The 22,893-nt window shown below is 31.6% G+C and overlaps 4 protein-coding genes across 5 annotated transcripts; 2 read left to right on the forward strand and 2 right to left on the reverse strand.

Moving 5' to 3' along the window:
• The first annotated feature begins 802 nt into the window (after nucleotides 1-802).
• LOC132705600 (nucleosome assembly protein 1-like 1-B) lies at nucleotides 803-3,549 on the forward strand. The gene is made up of 4 exons (XM_060676280.1): nucleotides 803-951; nucleotides 1,195-1,779; nucleotides 2,737-3,107; nucleotides 3,160-3,549. Exons 2-4 carry the CDS (start codon nucleotides 1,210-1,212, stop codon nucleotides 3,311-3,313), a joined length of 1,095 nt encoding a protein of 364 aa, XP_060532263.1. The 5' UTR covers nucleotides 803-951; nucleotides 1,195-1,209; the 3' UTR covers nucleotides 3,314-3,549.
• Nucleotides 3,550-3,908: 359 nt separating this feature from the next.
• LOC132705599 (ectonucleoside triphosphate diphosphohydrolase 5) lies at nucleotides 3,909-8,808 on the forward strand. The gene is made up of 9 exons (XM_060676277.1): nucleotides 3,909-4,267; nucleotides 4,486-4,609; nucleotides 5,022-5,180; nucleotides 5,373-5,452; nucleotides 5,504-5,759; nucleotides 5,877-6,164; nucleotides 6,229-6,477; nucleotides 7,761-7,912; nucleotides 7,964-8,808. The coding sequence occupies exons 1-9, from the start codon at nucleotides 4,238-4,240 to the stop codon at nucleotides 8,042-8,044; spliced, it is 1,419 nt and encodes a 472-aa protein (XP_060532260.1). The 5' UTR covers nucleotides 3,909-4,237; the 3' UTR covers nucleotides 8,045-8,808.
• Nucleotides 8,809-8,861: 53 nt separating this feature from the next.
• On the reverse strand, nucleotides 8,862-14,760 carry LOC132705598 (T-complex protein 11-like protein 1). 2 transcript variants are annotated; one of them, XM_060676276.1, is made up of 7 exons: nucleotides 13,979-14,184; nucleotides 13,607-13,880; nucleotides 13,145-13,288; nucleotides 12,759-12,878; nucleotides 12,581-12,704; nucleotides 11,541-12,059; nucleotides 8,862-11,487 (listed from the first exon to the last, which is right to left on the reverse strand). In XM_060676276.1, exons 2-7 carry the CDS (start codon nucleotides 13,853-13,855, stop codon nucleotides 11,285-11,287), a joined length of 1,359 nt encoding a protein of 452 aa, XP_060532259.1. In that variant the 5' UTR covers nucleotides 13,856-13,880; nucleotides 13,979-14,184; the 3' UTR covers nucleotides 8,862-11,284. The 2 variants fall into 2 exon arrangements, with proteins under 2 accessions (XP_060532259.1, XP_060532258.1); XM_060676275.1 differs by lacking the exon at nucleotides 13,979-14,184 and adding an exon at nucleotides 14,262-14,760 and having other exon boundaries at nucleotides 8,863-11,487.
• A 2,907-nt stretch (nucleotides 14,761-17,667) lies between these two features.
• On the reverse strand, nucleotides 17,668-22,721 carry LOC132705597 (GRB2-associated-binding protein 1). The gene is made up of 10 exons (XM_060676274.1): nucleotides 22,396-22,721; nucleotides 21,962-22,265; nucleotides 21,394-21,560; nucleotides 21,050-21,341; nucleotides 20,819-20,990; nucleotides 20,717-20,756; nucleotides 20,500-20,664; nucleotides 20,049-20,315; nucleotides 19,812-19,992; nucleotides 17,668-19,688 (listed from the first exon to the last, which is right to left on the reverse strand). Exons 1-10 carry the CDS (start codon nucleotides 22,471-22,473, stop codon nucleotides 19,528-19,530), a joined length of 1,827 nt encoding a protein of 608 aa, XP_060532257.1. The 5' UTR covers nucleotides 22,474-22,721; the 3' UTR covers nucleotides 17,668-19,527.
• Nucleotides 22,722-22,893: the final 172 nt, after the last annotated feature.

Consider the following 22,893-nt stretch of genomic DNA (forward strand, 5'->3'; position numbering starts at 1 on the left):
AGATTACTCTTAAAATTCTAAATATAAATTTATGAGATGTCGCATAGGAAAAATGTAAGTGGAAAAAATGTCCAAGAAGTAACTGTAGAACCTCCTATAAACAGAACGCTCATTCCGTCAACACAAGTCTTGTAATTGCAGATTTTGACAATTTTTTTAGAAAACTGCAAGTATTTAAGAATATAAACAACAAAATTAAAAACTATTATAATAAAACAAGTCAAGAAACAATTAGGTAAAAAAGAATATGTCAAAATTACCTCTAAATCTAAAAGAATTGCACAGAAATTGTTTTTAGAGAATACGTAAATTAATATATCAATATATTCTAATTTTTATTTCATTCAGCATTTCAAACATCGTCATTTCTTTCGTTTCTAGTATTTGGATTATAGATTTTCCTTATACACCCACGGGTATTTATATGTATCATAAAAATATTTTTGTATAAAATTTAGCAATTTGACACTAACAAACGCTAAGAAGTATCGTTTATTGCTTCAAATTTTAAAAAACAACCTTTAAAAACAAAATTTGACCAAAATAATTAAGCCATTATGCTCGAAAAAATTGCATCATGTCTAAATAGATACATTTTAACAGCAATTTTTTATCTGCTAAAAATATATGCAGAAAACATGTAGAAATTGCCCCGTGTCTACCATGCTTTCCTCAAGTATGTTATGGTAAGATCGCCGGAAATCGCCTTATTTGAAGTGTCATATTTTTTGTATCAAGTATGCATGCATTTGGTATTGGTTGTCCTAACCAGTATTTTATTCCGCGCCCCTTCCACATTAAAACGAATTTAAACGAAACACTTCGGTGATGTCCGATAAACTTGTATTCGAGATCATTCGCCTTGCACTAAATTTTTGTTCTCTTTTTTCTGGTGCAGTAGGGTCGGAAGCATTAATATTGCTGTGCTTTATTTCGCGCTAAAAAGTGACGGTATGTTATCGGCGGATTATCAAATACAATGCTTTTATTCTCGATTTAATAATAATATACATTTCTATAAAGAATTTTGGAGATAGCATGCTGTTTTTGTTTAAATTTTGTTTTTGCGGCGTAGTATGTCAGTTAAAATTTTTGACATTTAGATTTGCCGAATTTTGAAAAGCACGTGTATTTCAAAAAGGTTTTCGCATTATTAGGCCATTATTTTAAAGCAAATTATTTGTATTTTTGCAGTCCAAGTCGGCAGTAATGGCTACAGAGCAAGTCACTGACATTCCTGACGATATGGAATCTGTGGAAGATGAGGAAGATGGGGACCATGAGGTGGCGAAACAAATTACTTTCCCAAATATGCTAACTACTTTAAAAACGCAGCGCCACACTGAGATGTTAGCTGCACTACCTCCCGCTGTTAAAAAAAGGGTCAAAGCACTAAAAAACCTGCAGTTGGAGGTCACCAAAATAGAGGCAAATTTTTTTAAGGAAGTCAATGATTTAGAATGCAAATATCATCGCATGTATGTTCCGTTTTATGAAAAAAGAAACACCATTGTAAATGGAGATTATGAACCTACCGAAGAAGAATCTCAGTGGTCTTCAGAAGATGAAGAGGACCTTCCCAGTGCTGTTAAGGAGAAAGTGAAAATTACCGAAGGAGAAAAAAATAATAAGGAAGCAACCAATGACAAAGGCATTCCTGAATTTTGGTTAACTATTTTCAAAAACTGCAATTTACTCTCTGAAATGGTCCACCCCCATGACGTGCCAATCATGAAGCATTTAACTGATATAAAAACAATATGTCGAGAGGATCCCATGGTAAGCATTAGTTTTGTATAAATTTGAGATAATGAAATTGTTCTAGAATTTAATATATGAATTGCATTAGAATATTTAAATATAAATGTTATTTTTTTAAAAATAACCACAATACAATAAGATAACTACTCACTATAATTACGGACAGCCTTCTAATAACATATAATCTGAATTAATTTATTTTATGATTTTTCAAATACAATTGTGATAATTTATATTTTCAAGGAAACTTCCGCAGTCTACTGTAATACTATTTACAAAACTTCTGGATTCCTCCTGCATCGGTTGTTGAAGAATTAAACTTGCTGACATATTGTCAATCATCCTGTTGGCTTCAGAGCTTAACTCAAGCTGGCTACTCTGTAGAAATATAACTCCGAAGTCAGATTTATCAATTGTCGAAAAATCTCTCAGCATCTTTGATCCGTCAAAGACAAAAATTACCTTTGACCAATATGGGAATTACTCATCTGAGACAATGTTCATATCCTGGCTTTAGCTCCGTCCCCCAGAAACAATATATAAAAACGTACAGAGTAGAATGGGAGGCCTTTTCAGTTAGGCTATCAAGAACTCAACAGAATGATTGGAGAAATGTCAGCAAGTTCAATTCAACATCTGATGTTTTCAGAGAAATTTGTCAATTCTGATGGTCACGACAGTGAATGTATTCATGTTGTTTTGCGAAAATGAAGCCAAAAACTAAGGGTCGAAGAAAAAATATAGTGTACAACACGTTCGGTAAACTTTTTAAGTGACTCGTTTATTAAACAGTTGCTCTGCTTGTGTCAAATAAACTCGTGACTCAAATGCAGTTTACTGCACTCGTTGCATAATATATTATATCCTGTTGGCTCCCTTTATATGAGTAAATTATACTCATAGAAAGTGATACTCTACTCAGTCACACTCCATTCGTCTGTCTTTTTGATGTTGAAGTTGTTGCTTTTATTTCAGAGTTTCACCTTAGAATTTCACTTCTCTCCAAATGAATATTTTACTGACAAAATCTTAACAAAGGAGTATTTAATGAAATGTTCACCAGATGAAGATGACCCATTTAGCTTTGAAGGTCCAGAAATCTATAAATGCATTGGTTGCACCATTAACTGGAACAAAGGCAAAAATGTCACCATAAAAACTGTCAAAAAGAAGCAAAAACATAAGAGCCGGGGTGATGTTCGAGTAGTCACAAAAACTGAACCTAACGATTCGTTTTTCAATTTCTTTTCGCCTCCATCTATCCCAGATGATGTGAGACAAGATGATGTGGATGAGGAATTGAAAAATCTACTTACAAGCGATTTTGAAATTGGTCACTATATAAGGTAAAAATTTTTTCTAAAGTAGTGAGTTTATTGTATAAATTTATTTTCTTAGGGAAAGAGTTGTTCCAAGGGCTGTGCTGTTTTTCACTGGTGAAGGTATTGAAGATGAGGAAGACTTTGAAGAGGAAGAGGAGGATGAAGATGATGAGGAGGAGGAGGTAGACTCTGATCATAAACAAGCTTCTGAGAATTGTAAACAGCAGTAAACTATTTTTTTTGCAATCTTTATTTTTGGAGTATATTATTAATTATTAAACTGAGCAAAAAAATAAAATTTGTAAAATATCAAAATTTCCTCCTTTTTTTATTCATTTGTCGCTTTTAGTGTTGTATTGTTTATATCTATTATTTTTTGGAAATAGTTAATACTGGAAAATTGGTTTTAAAAAATTCTAAGTTAATTGTAAGACGAAATAAAAACGAGTTTTTTAAAAACGGTATTTTTATTGGATACAATTTTTAGAAATATTAATTGGTACCCATGGTGGGAACTAGCTTGGCGAATGGCTGAGTGTAGTATTTTTTTTTATTATTGCTTTTGAAGATATCTAAGGATAAAAAATTAAATTGAAATACACATTTCTATTGAACAATGTAAATATGAAGAATCTAGTACTCATCACATCCGCGGTTCTCCGAGATCTAACGAAAACAACGCTTATCGAAAGCATTCTTTCAATTATTGACCGGCACGACACATAATCTTTAAAAAATGCCAAGCAAACGTTCCGATTTACACCAACCTTCATAGGTACGGTTTGATTAGAACTCATCTCGGACCCTATACACTTTTACGATCAAGATCCCTTTATGGGCAATAACTCCACTGCTAATTCTTTGGGGCACAGATTAGACTCAATATTTTTGTTCAAACCTATTTGTTATCTCTCTGTGGCGGTGGTATTTGAAGTTTGGAATTCAAGATAAAATTAATCAAATATTGTTATTAACCATGTATAAGGATGATACGCATAAATTATTTTTTTAATTGTTTATTTAACGAATTTTATTTGACGTAATTGTGTAATAGTCTTTAAAATTACGGAATTGCGACATTGACTATTTAATCAATATTTTTTTTATTGAGTTACGTTTTAGGAACCATTTAGCTGAAAAAATAAGCAATAGCTATGAGCAACAGCGAGTTGCGAAGGAGAAAGGTATTAAACAACCTTAAAATTTGTATAGAGAAAAACGTCGCCGTGGCAACTTGTCTTAATATATATTATTTTAACATCAATTTAAATTATAACCTTCAATTAAGTTTTGTTTTATATGATTTTGTTGTAATTTAAATATATTTTCATTTATGTACTCTGAAGTAACGAATTAGCTATTCTTAAAATTACAACTTGTTTACATTTTCAAAATGTTGTAGGTGAAGGAGCACAATGAGAAAGCGACAAATAGAAAAAGAAAATCAAAAGATGTTCGACCAAAGTCGATACATCAGTCCTTACTGTGTTTGATAATCAGTGTAACAGTCTTGACTCTCTTTGTTGGTAATATTATTTTAGTGTCTAGTCTTGCCAGTTTCATAAAAATCATATACCTGATAACAGTTTCAAAATAGTGTTTGTATGGATGAACCTTAGGGAATGCCAAGTACAAATTTTTGCAATATATATATATTTTTTTATAACCATATTTTATTGTCAGTTTATCAACTTGCCAAAAATTGGGAAGATATCTTTTATTTTCAAATTACAATATTAATTTTATTATTTGTTAATTTATAGAGCTATTTTGGATAGGGTGAACAATTTGTTCCACACTATTGGTATAGCAAAGGAAATGTTTGTTAAATTAATAACCATTACTTTTAAACTTTAAAATTACATCATATTTGAATAATTAGTTTTTTGTATTTTTAAAAAGTTGCTGCTTTAAAGATTAATTTTTTGAAATTTTTAGTATTATACACTGATCAAATCCCATGGTATTTGGGTCACAAGGCAGTGGATCATGTAGCCAAACAATTTGGATATTATAAACCTGTCTATGCTGTGATTATAGATGCCGGAAGCACGGGATCAAGAGTTCTAGCATACACTTTTCATGAATCATACTTAGGTAATGTGGTACTAAATTCTAGATTAATAGCAAAGAGCAACATAAAGTGTGTTCGAAATTTGCTTAAATAATATTTAATTGAAGGTTTAAAAAGATTATGTAAATTTTTTTAAAATCCTTTTTCACGGAAGCTGGAACAAAACTGGATTTATGTGCATAATTATTAATTTTATAATTAAATGATATTTTTAGGAGAACATTTAGTATTGGACAAGGAGCTATTTGACTACAATAAACCCGGTTTATCCTCTTTTGCTAAGGAACCTGAAAAGGTGCAAAACTTTTGCAACTTAAATATTTATCATTATAAATCTTAATTTAAGGGCGCCCAAATGATTCAAAGGTTGCTAGAAAAAGCCAAAAAGGAAATTCCAGAACAATATTGGAATAAAACCCCCTTAATTCTGAAAGCAACTGCTGGTTTGAGACTTTTACCTGTCGAACAAGCTGAGAATTTATTAAACGCGGTGAGAGATTTGTTCAAAAAGACACCATTTTTGACTAAACAGCAATCTGTTGAAATTATGGACGGAACAGACGAGGGAATATTTTCATGGTTTACAGTAAATTTCTTATTAGGTTAGTTCTTGAAACTTTTGTGTAATGTCACACTTTTTGTAAAAAAAAAAAACAAAATTTGGTGGGGTTATAAACAAAAGGAAAAAAAATATATTGCAAAATATTTAATAATTTCAGAACGACTTAATGGCAATCCACTTAACACTGTAGCAGCACTAGATTTAGGAGGTGGATCTACTCAAGTTACATTTTATGCTGTGACTCCAGCAAGTCTTCAGGATAAAAAGCACATACATCACGCTGCATCACCCAGTGGCCCCATTCCTGTTTTTACTCATAGTTACCTTGGCCTGGGATTAATGGCTGCTAGAAAAGCAGTGATTACTTTTGGAAATGAGGATGTCAAAAATGTCACGTGCGAGTGTGTTAACCCATTAATCAGGGATAAGAAATTTCATTATCATGGTGCCTATATATATGTATATATATATATATATATTTTAAAACTTGCATTGACCTTATATTTCAGGCATTGACTATTGGGTCAGTGGTTTGGACCAGAATTATCCAACCTCACAGACGCGTGACAACGAATTTTATGTGGGTGAAACCGTGCCAATTGTAAACTTTACTAAATGCTCGAATATTATTTCCAATTATGTAAGGGATATTTCAAGCAAAACGAAACCTCCAGCAGAGTTGCCTTCAAAAGTGATATTTGCGTTTAGTTATTATTATGATAAAGCCAGTGCTGCGGGCCTAATAGATTTCACGAAAGGTAAATTTTGTTGCTCAGTTTTTCAGTTAACTAAGTTCTTAAAATTCTTTTAGCAGATTTTGAAAGAAAAATCATAGTAGTAATGATCATTATTTTGTGTAATTAAAATAGAATTCTTCATTTGAGTGCTGTCCGTCTAATTTAAATTTATTAAAATGATGGTAGGCATCTGATGTTTTGAAAATTTTAATTTTTTTAGCATTAAAAATGGAACTTTTGTTCTTAGTGTTCTGTTTTTATTTGTATCTAGCTTCGTCCTTAAGATAAAATTATTAATTCAAAACCATTATCCTGCATATGAATTCTGAACCACCTATAAGTTGACATTCGTTTGCAAAATGGCGACGTACTAGTAACATGAATTTTTTTCAATACAGATGTTTTAAGATTTTCAGTGTCAATATATTTTTAATATAGAGGATTGTTTCGAAAAAAATCCGAAAAACTTAAGTGGTTCCTTGTTTACAATAAAGGCTCATCTGTTTTATAAACGTTTTGTCTAAAGCCAACCACCATTAAAATATGCTCAAAGAATACATTGGAGATATATAACTAAACAAATAAATTCATCAGCAGTTACCGAACATAATCATGAAACTTGACATCTATTCTCCCAAAGAAAAATCCAAGAATCCATAGAAATCTCAAAAACAACCAAATAACCTCCCGACTCGGACCTTTACCTTTCACCAAAATGGAAATCGGTTTCATTTATTTTAAAAATATAATTTAGTTGGGTGCAGTTCTATTTTGTACCAATTTATCAATTATCTTCAAAACAATTACAAATTAGCCTTATTTTGTTCTTAAACTGAGCAAGGTAAAATAAACCAACAACAAGCAATTAGTGAAAGCAGCCCAGTATTTTTTTAAATCTCGTTATACATACGAGACAAAAGTTTCCACATAAAATAAAATAATATATTTTTTATGTCATTGAGTAAGTTTTTTCTTAAAATTTGTTCAAGAAGATTGATGGGTTATTTAAACACTTCCACTCGTTAAAAAATATTACAATATGCAAACAGTGTTTTTATAATAGTAATACTTCCGTAATATTTGATTGTTCTATTTTCGTTTTTAAGATAAAAAATAATTTTCTTTTTTCTTCATATGGTTGGTTTTTGTACCTAACGTTTATATAACAAACTACCAATTTTATTAAATCGCGTTTCTCATTAATTGTAGTTAACAATAGTTTCAAACGAAGTTTTTAAATCTGTTGCTTACTGTATTTTTTCTATGGTCATTAGTTTTTGCTGGTTAATATCCTTACTTTTCAGGTGGTCAGGTAAAAGTGGAAGATTTTAAGAAAACCGCCGAAAAAACTTGCAAAGAAGCCAACGTAGATCAACCTTTTATTTGCATGGATCTCACTTTTATATGGATTTTGCTGGAAAAAGGATTTGGCTTGAGTCTCGACACCAAGATTTATGTAATTCCATTTCTTTTAGTTAAATTTTCTTTGAAACATATTTTGTTTTAGTTGTATAAAAAAATTAATGGGCATGAGATCAGTTGGGCTCTTGGGTCAGCATATGACTTGCTTCGAGGAACCACAAATTAAAATTGACTCATACAAGATTGTTTGAAGTGGTGCCTTATTTATTTTACGTATGGGAAGCTGAATGTGCTGGGAATTAATTTTGATCATTCAAAACTGATATTTATGTATATAAAAGGTGTATCAGCTTGTTGTAGTAGCTTAGTAGTAATGATCATTTTTTTAAAGTATATTTCAATACCGCTTGTAAAGAAAAAAGCGGTACTCCCCTGCTTTTCTCAAAATCCAACAGTGTTTTAAAATACCAAGTCCGTATAAAAATGACATTTCTCTTAACAATTTTTACTATGGCAACCAGTTTTTGAGATAATTGAATATTCCTCCTTTATTTTTAATATATTTACACCTCTGTCAAGTATGTAATTAAATAAAATTCACTCAGTGGGAAATATCAAAAAATTGTCACCCTTTTTTGTTGTGTAATTATAAACCAGTATGAAATTTTTATATTTTTATAATAATACCAAGGATTTAGCTAAAAATAATGGTTTTAAAGGTAGCTGCTACTTTTACATTTACTTTTCCATTAGATTTTATATCTTTTTGTGTTTTAAATATAAATATGTTGGTAATTATTTTGAGAATTTAACATAACGTCCCCAAACCCAGTTTAAATAAGACTTGTTTCATTAAATACATGTTACAGTAAACTGATGCACCCGTTTATATTTGTAGGCTGTGTAACAAATTTCCATTCCTTTGTGTATTGTGATTAAACACCTATAATTTGTTTTTCATTGCAATAAAAGACATGTTTTGCAAAATAATTGTACATTTTTAAAACCAGTCAAGAAAAACAATAAGTATACTTTACTTATTTATTTAAGGTGTGCTGTAACCTATAAAATGGATTTCGCTATCGCTTTTCGCCTCTAACAGTAAAATGAAATTTATTTTTCTTATAATTTCAATATAATGAAAATTATACTGGTTACTTTAATAGTTAACGATGTAATACATGAAGATTGAAAACTAACTTTAAAGTTTATGATAGTTGTAAATATTATATATTGAAAATTTATAGGGTATAAGAAATACATACCCAGATATTTTTAAAAAAATGAAAAAGTAATATAGCCACATTTCAAAACCGCACAACTCCAGTTCAGATAAAAATGAGAAGACAGTAATTCTATACGTTGGAAATTTCAATATTTTCTAAAATCCATTTTTACAGTTTTTTCCAATTCCTAACCAAAACCAAAAATCTCTAGAAGCAAGCAAGCGCCATTCAATTACTAACTGAAATATTTTTGCTATTTAAACAATTTCTTTAAATAGGGACCTGGATTTCTACTTTCGATTTTAAAAGTTATTGAAAACTATAAACCATAATTCTTGAAAATGACTATTAGCGTTTTTGGTTAATTTTAATTTTTTTGTAGATGTCATACTAGCATTCCGAAGGCGGCGTTCGATATTGAATTAATGAAATAACCACATCCTCAGTCTCTTGTCTGATAGACTATCGCCGCTATGGAATGTAAAAATAGAGGAATATTCTTATACGAACATCAAGGTAAAATTATAAAAAAAAGTAAGCAGTACTATAGCGTCAAACTGACAAAATGATATACATTATAGTGAATCTATACAGTGTGGTTCAAAATATTTCAGCAATAAAACTATCTGCATCAAACCTCTCTATTTTGTCAACTGCGGAAGCAAAAAGTGCACTTGTTGCCTGGGATACATTCCAAAACGATCCGTGTAAAAAGAAAAACGTTGCAGTCGGCATGCAGTCAGACGACCGGACTACCGACAACTAGAGACAAAAGTTGAAGTGTAGTAAAAAATACGCCTCTATGAATAGAAATCGACTTTATATGGTTTGCAGTATTGCACATGGCCGCTAACAGTTCGTAAATTTGACAGTTTCTAGTTTGCCCGTCGCATTTTTTGGTCAAAATATATCCAGATCCCAAGGTAGTTGTGGCTGTAAAAAATGGCGCAAAGCTGGGGTTGATTTAATCGTGAAATGTTGGTACATGCGCGAAGAATCGTTTCCTGCTATACTGCCCTCCTAAGAATGAGTAGCAGTAGCATTTTTTTTTTATATATAACGAATAGTTATATAAGTTTTTTGGATTATAACCACATTAGTACATAACATAAGAAAAAATAAGGTATGTAGTAGAATTTATTGATTCTTTTCAAGTATAGGCCAGTTCTCAGATAAGTTTTACCGTGCTTCAGTACTCTTCAGTTCATCACTCGTCAAAATGTAGTATTAAAAAGACTTCCTTGTTTTCTTAGGTAGCAGTTCATCTCACTAAATTAAAGCCTTTTCACAAAGCGAAGTGTAGTGAAGCATGGTGAAGCTTATATGAGAACCAGCCTTAACGCATATTAAAAATTTGAAAATAAACAAGGGTTGTAAATAATACCTAGATGTTAAAAAATTAGTTTAGTTAATAAATATATATATATATAATTTAATTTTTTTTAAGAAACTTCAGGAGGAGGAAGCGTCAGTTGTTGATGAATCGAACTTGCTGATTGGCAAGTTTATTAAATGAATGAATTAAATGAAACAAATTTTGCTTTTTATTTTGTTATAGACATAATTCTTTTTTTGCGAAGGAAACGTAACTTTTTGAAATTTTTATCTACTAAAGACGATTTCCATTTTAGAAAACATTAACCTCTAGCTCAAGCTAATCACTGTTTCCGTATGTGGACAAATTAAATGGAAACAAAAAATAAAAAATCGTAAAGTGTTTGCTGCTAATAGATGTGGTATCTTCAAGGGTGAGGCGAGAATTGCGACGTGCTTTTTTAATAACCTAACATAACACATATTCCTTGAAGATATCGCACCTATCTTTAGGAGGGCAGTATATGAAAATGTCATAGACCGGGAGTATCAATTTTTATAGTATTGATTATCTAATAGTTATCTGATTAAGTGGAAGTGCAAGAAAATTTGATTTGCTAAGACCTGTTAAATTAATCAAAAAATGCCCATTTTCATAACTTCAATAATCTGAGGTTTTGAAAGTGTGTAGTTTTGGAGAACACTGTAAAAAGAGTAAGGAAGACGGCACAGCGTAAATGATGTTCATATGTTCAATACCGAATAAAATTCTTAAGTTTAAAATAAGCCTTCATTAAGTCATTTTTTTTTGCTGCTAAAAATATTCACATATTATCAGCATGCTTACATCTAACTTGGTTATTTAAAGTCTCATGTTGGACTACTAAGATAGTACGATAAAATAATACTTTTCGAGTATAAATCATCTAAGAAGTTTTGGGCAGTGCTTCAGATACAATATCATAGTAATAAATACAAAAAACTGTGCTGTTGTGAGAAACAATGCGCAAAAATTGACCTGCGATTCCTGTCAGCTCTTTTTGGAAAGCAGTGAGTCCCGAAGGCACTTTCTGTGGTGCAGCCGTGGCCGACTCTATTATATCTAGGAAAAAGTCTTTCACCCTTTGTTCTAAAACAAAAGCAAAAGTATAGAAGACATAAATTTAACACATTCTCACTTACTGATTATTGCTTTGACCTGATGATCCTGTCTTCCTATATCAATAATCAGTTCCTTTAATGTTGCTTCTCTGGTTTGTCCAAACTCAGTCAGTTCATACTTTTTCTGCGCTTCCTTTACATCATTTACAACCTGTTCGGCAACATTAGGCAATATTGCAGTTAATTCAACATCCGTTTTGAGTGGCTGCAGTAAAATTGAAATATGTTCCTTCAATTCATATTTGAATGCGCTAATTGATTGTAAATCAGCACCCGCATTACTTAATGTAACCAACAGAATTGTGGCACAAGCCACTAAACGGAAGGTTCTAATTTGCAGATCATAGAGACGATCTTCGTCCAAAATAAATGTTTCTGGGTAAGGCTGAGATCTATCCCAGTCTAACAGGTCAGTACAAGCTTGCCAGAATGCTCTTTTTGAGAATGTCCTTATGAATTTATCATACTCTACATCTTTTGGTAATGAAATTTCAGTGTTGACATATTTCAGCAGCCATTTTTTTGTGTGTTCTAGTCCATCTAAAATGAAGCCAACAGATAAAGCTTCTCAGCAGCAATAAAAAAATTAATCAAATTATAAGCACAGTGGAAAATATTTATTAAGTTAAACATCAAACATCCAAAAGGGCGAAAAGGTTATTTTATTATTTGCTAAAAGCAAACCTTATGCTATAATTTAAGCACTTTGAGCAGGACACAATTGCATAATATTGTTTTTTTTTACATTCTGCAATGAAAAACCACAAACAGATGACCTGTTAAAAGATTGTATTGCATCAGTCTACCAAATAGTCCAAAGTTGCACTTTCATTAAATTATATATTATATTTAAGGTAAATACTTTGAATCTTAACCATTTTCGTGAATGTTTTGGCACATTTTTGTGGAGGCAGAAATTTAATGAATCAAGGCCATTCAATGGAACAATGTTAGTATATTAAAAACCATAAAAACCACAGAAAATTCAACTTAAATGACTTTATACTTCATGAAATTTTAACATTGGCTGAACTATTTTTGTGCGAGAAAATAAAACATACCTGTTTGGACTTTAAGGAAGTTTGCAAATTTCTCCCTCTCCAACTCCACGCTGTGGTTAATAATATCTGGCCTTATCATTTGCAATGTAAAATTGGCCATATCTAGTTGCATAAGTTCAAGCATCTAACAACAAACCAAAGATATATCACTTTTCCCAAAAATACAGTAAAACTTTACCTCTAGAATGCCTTTAAATGTATCAACTACATCTGTGGTTTCGGTTAACTTTCTGATTTTATCATCTCTAACTTGAGCGCACATTTTAGCCATAATAGAAATTACATATTGGGCATAATACTAAAATATGAAAGTCAGTTTGATCAAACTTGCTTTAGACAATTTGTCACAATATCCCTTCACATTCAGTATAAAATTTGATAAATAATAAATGAGAGCTTAAATTTATAAGGGTATTTTCATCAATTAATTACCCACACCTGTTTTTGACTTCAATATTAACACTCATTATCTTAATTCTTGAAAAGTTGACAAAACAGAATAAGTTCTATAAAGAAATAAACTTATCAATAAGATCATATTAATGATTTACTTATGATGTTTACCTTAAAATCTAAAACACCTTTTTCCGCTTGCTGCTTAATAAGTTCAAGGTCGAGCACCTCGCATATTTGCTGCTTGATTTTTGTATGCTGAGGTAGAAGAAGATCTAATAATCCCTGCTTAATTTCCTCAAATAAAACATACGCCTAAAAATTAATATTAATTTAATAATTCAATTAATATTAAAACATTCCGCAGTTACTAACATAGATAGAAGCGCACTGTAAAATTTAAAATTACTGTAAATAACTTATTCTAAAAAAACGATTACAATAAAAATTGTAAAAACCACACATCTAATTAACTTTTTAAAAAACTGTTCTTTATTATTAATAACTTGCAACACAGTAACCTTGCATCCAAATAAGGCAAGGACAAGCACATACAGCTTTTATTGAGTGAGCCAATGTTATAAAGTGGCTTATAAATCAAAAAGTACTAAACAAGAATGAAGTAGTACTCACCTGAGTATAATCTGGAGGATCATCAGCTAATCGAGACCTGAGAACATCCCAAAATGCCCTATTCATTGTATCCTTTATAACCTTTTGCACAGTGTTTGGTTCTGGATCAGCTTTTTCTAATCGAAAATTTTCATCAACTACAATTTGATGAACGAGATTCATATCCCTCAATCCATTAGCAGCTTGCATGATTTCCTCCAGAGAAACAAACTTGGGTGGAGATGCTGCAGTCATTCCGCTTGTAACCATAAATGTTTGAGATGTTGTCCTCTGCCTACAAGAATTTTATGAAAAAAGCTGTGTAATAAATCTGTTTGCTGTTAACTCTAGTTAAAAACACACAAAACAAACATACAGCTGATAAAAACATACCGATTAAGATTGAGAACATCTCCATTAAAATATCTATTAAAAGAGCAACTATGAATAATTTAAAGATATTCTATATTATTAAGTAGTGCCGGATTAACCATTAGAACTGTACCGACTGGGATTTCACTTCAGTAGTAATGTGATCATATACAAAATGAAAATATTAAAGGAACCAGTATTTTATTGACACAATGTCAAAATGTAACAAATTCAATTTATTAGTGTCCAGCCTAGTGCACAGTAATTGGTTAACTGGGCTCACCAAACTACTTAAAAAAATTACCTTTTACCAGTGAAAGCAGAAGCAATTCCATCGTCACTAGTATATGAACACTCGCTTGTAGTTCTTACCCTTGCAGGCCCTCCCGTGTCTTGAGGTTGACTTGGAGCATTTCGCTCGTTACTCATTATGTAAAAACAAACTAATTCCAAATCACAGTCAAAAATAATACGAGCGAATAATTAAATCAGGTCACCGAACTATTTTTGTATCCGACGGAATTGTGCAACACAAAGAAATTGGAAAGTTTTCAAGGTTACAAAATTACTTCCTTGCTTGCTTTACCATATCTATTCCTGGGTAGTCGACAAAAGCTGTTGCTCAAAAACATATGCCCACCCTTAATTAAGAGTGAGCCACAATTTTAACAGAAATTTTGAAACTTTTTTAAAACCAACTGTACCGTTTCTCAGCTGTTTCTTGTTTATCAACAATCACAACTGCCAATCAAGAAGCGAGCCATCACGATGCAAGATATTACCTTTTATAGGACGTTGGGCAAAATTGCCATGATTATTCGCCCATGCTATGGACAAAAGTGCAATCAAATGGTAAGTGAAAAAAGGAACGTTTCACATTTCAATTTATTTCTGCCAGTGACGTTCTCTAACTTCTCGAATTATTCGTATAGCGTCATTCGCTTAGGAATAATTTTAGCTCTTAATAGAATGCAATTTCCATTACGAATAAACCTAACTAATACTGATACTTTTTTGTTTACTCTAACATTTGAAAATTTGTCATAACTTTTTGAATTTCACCCATACAATCATAATTTAGGTATTATAAGACCTATCCTAAACATTTGTTCCATAGATCAAAAATATAATAAGGCGTAACAAAGTTGACTAACGACTTCTGGATTTTATTTTAATATTGTAAAAAAATAGGTACAATGTAAATGCTCGATAACATGAATTAAACTCTATAAAATGTTACACAATACATATGAACAAATATAAAAATAATACAATATAATATAAACAAATTTTTGTTTAAATATTTAAAAATGGCCTCTGAGCGATCTTTAAAGCTGATATAACAATATAAAGGGGTAGAGAAACCTATTGTTAGAGAAAATATTCTAATTGGCTCTTACAGAAAAATATACATATTAATTTTAACCTAAAAGTCTATGTGTGAAAATATTTTTGGGGGCAATCCATTTGAGTCCTTAAATAATTTTATATTTTCGATTTAAGAAGAAATGCAAGCAAAGATGCATATCACAGAAATTTATTGGAAAAGCCACTTTTTTGTAGATGTTAGGTAGAGATCATAACAATACTGAAGAATCGCAAGAACATCCTGTAAAATACATTTAGAACCGCATGCAATTGCTAGATTCCCTTATTTTTTAGGTTTAAATAATGACTCTATTTAAATATTTGCACAGACAATATACAAGATGAGTCACAACAACATCAACACAATTGTAAAAGAGAAAGAGATAATAGAAAAAATTATATGGTTAGACCTTTTTTTAAAGAATAATTGTAATATATATTTTATGCGACCGGAGCGCTTTTTCGTTTTTCCCAATGTTTGCGACTCTCGCCCTATATAAATGTATTTTACATAAAATGAAATCACAAAAAACGTGTCTCAAAAATCGGCTTGACATTTGAACTAACCAAAACATTAACATTTTTTGATTGTTAGGAGATGATAAAAATGCACTTACACTCATAAAAATAGGAAACTACACTAAATGAGAATTGTATTGTCATTATGATAGGCACAATATACGAAATTGCACACGATTAAGGCGATTGATTAAATCAATTTGAAAGAGCAACTTTCTGTTGCTCTAATGTCTAACGTTAATTGCGGTTGCAGATTTTATAAATGGTTTAAATTCTATATATACAGGGTGCTTTCTATTGTACCATTGCGACACGATTTTCGGCCTGTTCCATTTTAAAATGCTTTGGTGGTTGGTCCAGAGTTTTATTGGTAGATGGCAGCGCTGACGCATTTTCAAGGTCGGATTAATTCTATATTATCATTTCATTTAAAAACTGTTGGTCCATCGGTAAGAAGTGCATTTTGCAAAGTAAATTTTTATTCATGAAATATTTCTTTGAGTTGCGTAATGTAAGTAAGAAGCAATCAAAATTACCTTAATTTCTTAATTTTATATTAGTAATAAGGTTCCATCGTGGTTAATTTAACAGTATTTTGCAATTGTAATAAAATATTAAAATATCAATTTGAACTTTTTATGCTTTTACACAAAAATTTATGGGCCTTAAGTTATTATTATTATATTTTCATTTTAACCCATTTTTACCGGTGTTCCAATATTGGAAATGTTGGTATTGGCCTGGTGTTCCAATATTGGAACAACTACGTTTCTCCCCTCTGTTCAAATGGCACCTTTTAGTAATGTTGTACCCAGCGTAAGAACCGGTGCACTGTGCATCGGTGTGACATTTTCTCCGTTTTTTTCGCAATTTTGTATATTTTTTTGGAATCTCTCAATCTGACATCAGAAAAGTAAGTATAATTGTTGTAATATTCGTCTTAAAATTATTATATTTGAAAAAAAGGCTTGCATGTAATATGGTTTAACACTTTTTTCATGCTTTTGAATATATAATAAAAATTCACTAGGTTATTTTGACATATTTGATTTGTTCCTATACAACACCGAGCACAAATGGGTACGTCATTTTTAATTTTTATTTAAGGTATTATACGACTCAAGCACTAATTGATTTAGTTGAAACTGAGGATTTTTGGCAAGCGGATGTGTTTATTACTCCCCAAATGACGGATTGGAACAGAGGAACACTGATGATGATGAGTCCCCTACTGCCAATGTAAATCACCTTAGTGGACGTCAAATGCAATCTGAAGCTTGCGCAACAATTAAAAATATCAATGAAGTAGTTTCCATTGGAGATTATGAACAAGAGGAAAATAACGACAGCTTTTCAATCATTCAACAGGCAGGAACCTCAGGTATTGCAAATTATGAAATTCGTTCTCCCGAACTATCTGACGGAAATGCAAGTGATGATAGCAAAAATACGCTAATTACTCGAACTAATGTGAGTACAGTGCTATTGCCTGTTTTGAATCATTTTTTGACGAACAAATACTTCAATTTATTTGGTAGAAATGTTTGAATTATATGCTAGGCAAAAAAGGCGATCATGATTTTAGTACTGATACAGGAGAAATTAAATGTTTCATTGCATTTCATTTATGAGGTCATTTACAAATTCCAAGATGGCGTATGCTTTGGGAAGTTGATACTGATACATACAATCCATTAGTAGCTAACGCAATGCGCAGGAATAGATTTGAGACTATGAAAAAATTTACACATTGTGCTGATAATAATAATTTAGAGCCTAATAATAAATTTGCCAAGTTACAACCACTTTTCAATATGCTCTCAACGGGTAATTGTGTGTCGATGAAAGTATGGTCCCATACTTTGGAAGGCACGGGACAAAACAATATATAAAAGAAAAATCCATTAGGTATGGTTACAAAATATAGTCATTGCGTGAAAAATCTGGATACCTAATTCAATTTCTTCCATATCAAGGGATACAAGCCGGCAGGCGATACATGGAACTAGGATTAGGAGGATCTGTGGTAACGACTCTTTTACAAAAACCAACAAAAAAATCTACCTTTCAAAATATATGGCGACAGATATTTTTCATCTATAAAATAAGGGAATAGGATATACAGGAACAATTAACGCAAACAGGTTGGAGAATCGTCCAATGTCAAAGGGGTAGCTTTGATTTTTGCACAGATATAAATACCCAAATAACGGTAACCCTCTGGAATGACAATCGTTCAGTTTTAACTGTCAGTAGTTGTGATCAAGCAAATCCCATTTATCAAGTTGGTCGCTTGATTTCCACTGAGAAAAAAAGTCCTATTCCTCAGTCATTTGTAATAGACCAATATAATAAATATATGGGTGGAGTGGACCGGATGGACTAAAACATCCACAATTATTGCATAAGCATTGGTTCTAAAAAGTAGACTCCAATCAAATTGCGAAAGAGTTGATTTTTTACAATTTCGGCGAGAAATAGTTCAGGTCTATTTAAAAAAAAATATGGACGACCAATTTTAGCTGGAGGACATCCAAAGACATCAAAACCATTAGATTCGAGAAATTTCAACCACATTAGGTATGCTGGCTTGAATCACTGGATTATTCCAGCTAAAAAACAGACCACGTGCGCCCTTTGCCATAAAAACTCAACTATAATGTGTGAGAAGTGTGATATCAACTTACATGAAGCTTGTTTTAAAACTTATCATGTTCCTGATGCTTAGTTTCATGTTTTTTTGAATTTAATTAAAATTATTCATTTAAAATTTGTTTTGGTTTTACTGTACCCATTCATGCGGGTGTTCCAGTTAAGTGTTAAGTGTTTTTTATAGAAAAAACACTTAAAAAGGCAAAAAACAATTTTTGCTCTTGCTATATTTTCCAAAAATTTTATTTTTTAAAAGATTTGCAAAACTTGAGCATAACAGATATTTTCAATTCTTAAAACTCGGTCAATAACGGGTTAAGATATAGTAGATCTTATAGCTTTAAATCTATCTAATTGGTCCAAACCCAAAATAATAAAATATAAAAGGTCTCCAAGAGTCACATCATTGGTGATAGACTCGACATGTAACCCTGCCTGAGTGCATTATTTTGTTGTAGTGGTGCCCTAAATGATCTTGTACTAGTGGGTAACGAATGAGATATGCTCACTGACAGTTTTTCAGATCTACAGTTTTTTTTAAAAAAAAACAGTTAAGCATGTGGAGATCGCTGCCTGGAAGAAAATGACAGAAAGTGTACGATAGTGGGTGAATTTTAGGGGCATGCGGGGAAGGTCCATTCCCCTCTGTACGAAAATATATATTATCTAATAGATATATAGCACCGCTTATGCAATATAAACCCCTTCGAGTAAAGAAATTGTGTTATCAGTGGTAGAGGTCATTTTTCATACCTAAAACAAAAGCTGCCTAGCCCTAATAATTTAAAATTGTGATAAAGAAGGGCACTACACGTCGATTCGAGGGTTAATCGATATTTTCGAAAAAAAAAAAAAAGAAATAAAATTTTGAAAGGGGGATCTCAAAGTTCTTACATATGAGCTTTTCGCATTAAAATTAAGCAAAGAACCATCTATTGAAGTTTAGCTACTTACTTAAATAACACCCTGTATTAAAGCGGTTCTTAGTATGCAAAAGAAAGTTGCACTCTCATATCATAAGAATAAATAAGTTACTTCTTTACAAAAGTTGTCACAGGTTCCTGTCTTTCTTTCTCCAAGTTATTTCTGGTTATATTGAAAGCTTGTGTTTTCATAAAATCAACTTTTTTGTAAACTGTATCGCTTTCTTGAGCACGTGGTAACGTTTTTGTTGAATTCACAGAAGACGAACCTAAAAGGAAATAAAATGTCTTCAAAACAAAACCTTCTATTTAATGTTAGTATAATATTATATTCTTTAATTTTTTTAATAAGGTATATCAAAATAAAAAAGGGGACTCGTTTTTTAGCATACCCTCCAAATCTAGGTCCAAATACTGCATTTTCCCTGCTATGTAGTGGTAAGATTCTGTTTGGTTTTGATACAAATCTTCCACAGAAGTCTTAAAAGTCGGAGGAACAGGACTGGGTGCTGCTCTTAATTTGCGTGTTCCCTCCTCATCCGATTTTTGAAATGATTTTCTCATATTTGCCTCCTAAACATTAATATAGTTATTGTAATGATAATTAATTTTAATTGTATAAACTGTACTTGTAAAGGTGTTGGAGGCTTAAGTTTTCTGTCCACTGAAGGTGCATTTCTAGGGGATGGTGGCTCTGGATTTGAGCCGGTAGAATGACTATCTGACAGTTTTCGTCTTGGTTTCAATTCCCGGTTTATTGCTGGGGGGGGCATCAAAGGGGTCTCAATAAATGAAGGACTTGGTAGGTTGGAATAAGCGGGGTTGGAAGAAGTGTGAGAATGGGCAGGTGATGAAGGTTCCATAGCTTGCATTGCCTCAAGATCATATCGAAATACCTACAAAAATAATTATTATCACTCAATTTATTGCCAGAATAAATAAAAATTACATATTTTTAAAATTATGTGAATGTCAATTTATGACTGGAGGACATAAATTATTTTTACAAATGTATTTTTTTAATTGTTTTAAAAAATTGGTTAAATGATTAAATAACTATATAAAATAACATTAACTTACAGAGGTACTGGTACTTGGTTTAGGAGACACATCATATCGAAAAATTGTCCCATCCATACAGCGTACAGGTGCTGCATTGTTGTAGCAGTGCCTCCGGGTTTTCAGAGATTCATTTTCGATATTATGAGATCTTGGAAAGTCATACATATCATCTGTAATAATTTTCTAAAAAGCATATTTTGGTAAAAAACAAAGGTAAATAAATTAATTTTGTTACTTGTTCTTTCTGCAATTTCTCTTCAATTTCCATTTCTTTACTGCAACAAAATGAATTTAAATAGACAAACAAACATTAATTCTTTTCAAATCAACAAAGTACCTTGGTTTTGTGGTGAGTGTTAGATTTAGATAACAGGGGGGTGTGATATGAGGAGGCTTGGGTGGTCTCGGTGGTGGTAATATTTTGCTGTCAACAACCTTAGTAAATTTCTGAGTGGCTGATATTTCCAAGTCAGCTGAACTATCAGATGGACGAGCCTTTGTTAAGCTATCTAAAATTAGATGTTAATTGCACATAAGACATGTAAGACAACAAGTGTTGGATTTATACTTGAATCATAAGCTGTATGAATCCAGTCCTCATCATTAAAGACACTATCCGAATCAGTGGGGCTTTGCAGTGGAGAATGATTGTCATCTCGCTTTTCTATTGCATTGACACTTCTAGTTAGATTTGCGGGTATGAGTTGCCGAGGGCTATCATAAAATCTAGGGTCTTGAAATTCATTTACATAGTTTATGTATGTTCTATGTGGGAACTCATATATTTCACTAGCCTGTGACTGTGTTTGGTAACGCAGCAAGCTGTTTTTTCTATTGTACTCAAATAAGGTTTTAAAATCCTACAAGGGCCAATTTAATTGTTAATTAGTACACTAATTAAACTATGCTTACCTTTGGATCAAGTACGGGTGACTTTCCAGTAAAACATTCTGATATTGGAATATATGGTCCTGTACTTACAGGAGATATTGGTGGAGTTTCTTGAGCATTACTGAACTTTTCATCAATATTTTCCTCTACAACTTCAATGTCTGAAGGAATATTCATTGAAACACCAACTGCAAATGTTAAGACTAATATATTTAAAAAAACTTTTTTTTTATGTATCTCCTAAGGGAAGCATTTGATGCAAAAAAAATAGATATATTGGTTCCTACAAACTATTTATACCCTTTACATTTGCTTTTATTTGAAAATATTAAATCATATTTTTGTTTATTAGTGCAAAGTCAAATTAGTTTTACTGTATCCAATAAATATGTAAAGCAATATATAAAAACAATACAACAAACAAACAAAACAATATATGAAAAAACTGAAATTTTGTTTATTAACTAAATACGCAAAAGTGTGTTAGAAAATCAATGTACCATTTGAAAATGTCAAGATTTTGGATTCTTATGGTAGATTAACCATATTTCATGAGATTTGACACAAACAAAAATCCTATTTAACTTACCATCGTCTTCTTCACTAGTAGATTTTAAACCACACACTTTACAAATGCATGTTACCCAAGATTTCATTTCTTCCTCTGTATCAGCAGCTAAATAATAAGTTCTATTTGGTGTTTTAATATCAAAGACATGATCAAGCTTTAAATTTCTTTCATCCAACTTCAATCCTAAGTCCACTTGTTCACAATGATCAAGATTAATCACACCCTTCAATTTTCTGCAGTTTCTATCAGTATAATATGTTAAAATATATTGCCCAGGTAGTTCACCAGTGTGTGTTAACAAAAACCATCTCCTTCGCCACCTCTGAAAAACACATAAACTTGGAGTCATACGTTTCTATTAAGCTATTTAAAGAATGATTCATTAATTCCAAATAACAATAGCACATACCTAACCACTGATAAGACCAATCTTTAATAAAAGTGGGACTTACCGCTCTCCAAATTCGTTTTGTCGGCGGAGATTTTGTCAACCAACCTTCAAAAATTATTTCCTGTGAGTTTTTTGCCATTTTATTATAAGAAAATAAATTAAAGTCAGTAACTTGCTAAGGTTTTCAAAATGCCATCCTTGATGACTAATTGCACTTTCTGTTTAGGTTTTTAAAAAGGGAAAACGCATATAAAGGACTTTATAAATAAAGGCAAATTAGATCCATACAAACGTAAATAATAGCAATTTAAATGCATTGCATTTAAATCATTAAATAATCCAAAATATATCAAGAAAATTTAGGTATACTCTGAAAATTAAGGCATAGAATAACTGGCATGTGTAAAAAGTCCAGTATTCTTCTTCGTTTCAACACATTGTTTGAGGGCGCAAAGAAAATATGTAATGATTCTGTAGAAAACGTTCATTAACAGTCCGGATTCTGTCGTGAGCGTTGCACATGGCGGTTTAACCTCCGGTCGCTCCCAGAATCCATTGT

The sequence above is a fragment of the Cylas formicarius genome, unplaced genomic scaffold, assembly GCF_029955315.1.
Source record: "Cylas formicarius isolate icCylForm1 unplaced genomic scaffold, icCylForm1.1 PGA_scaffold_7__23_contigs__length_41026272, whole genome shotgun sequence".
In the NCBI taxonomy this organism is placed as follows: Eukaryota; Metazoa; Arthropoda; class Insecta; order Coleoptera; family Brentidae; genus Cylas; species Cylas formicarius.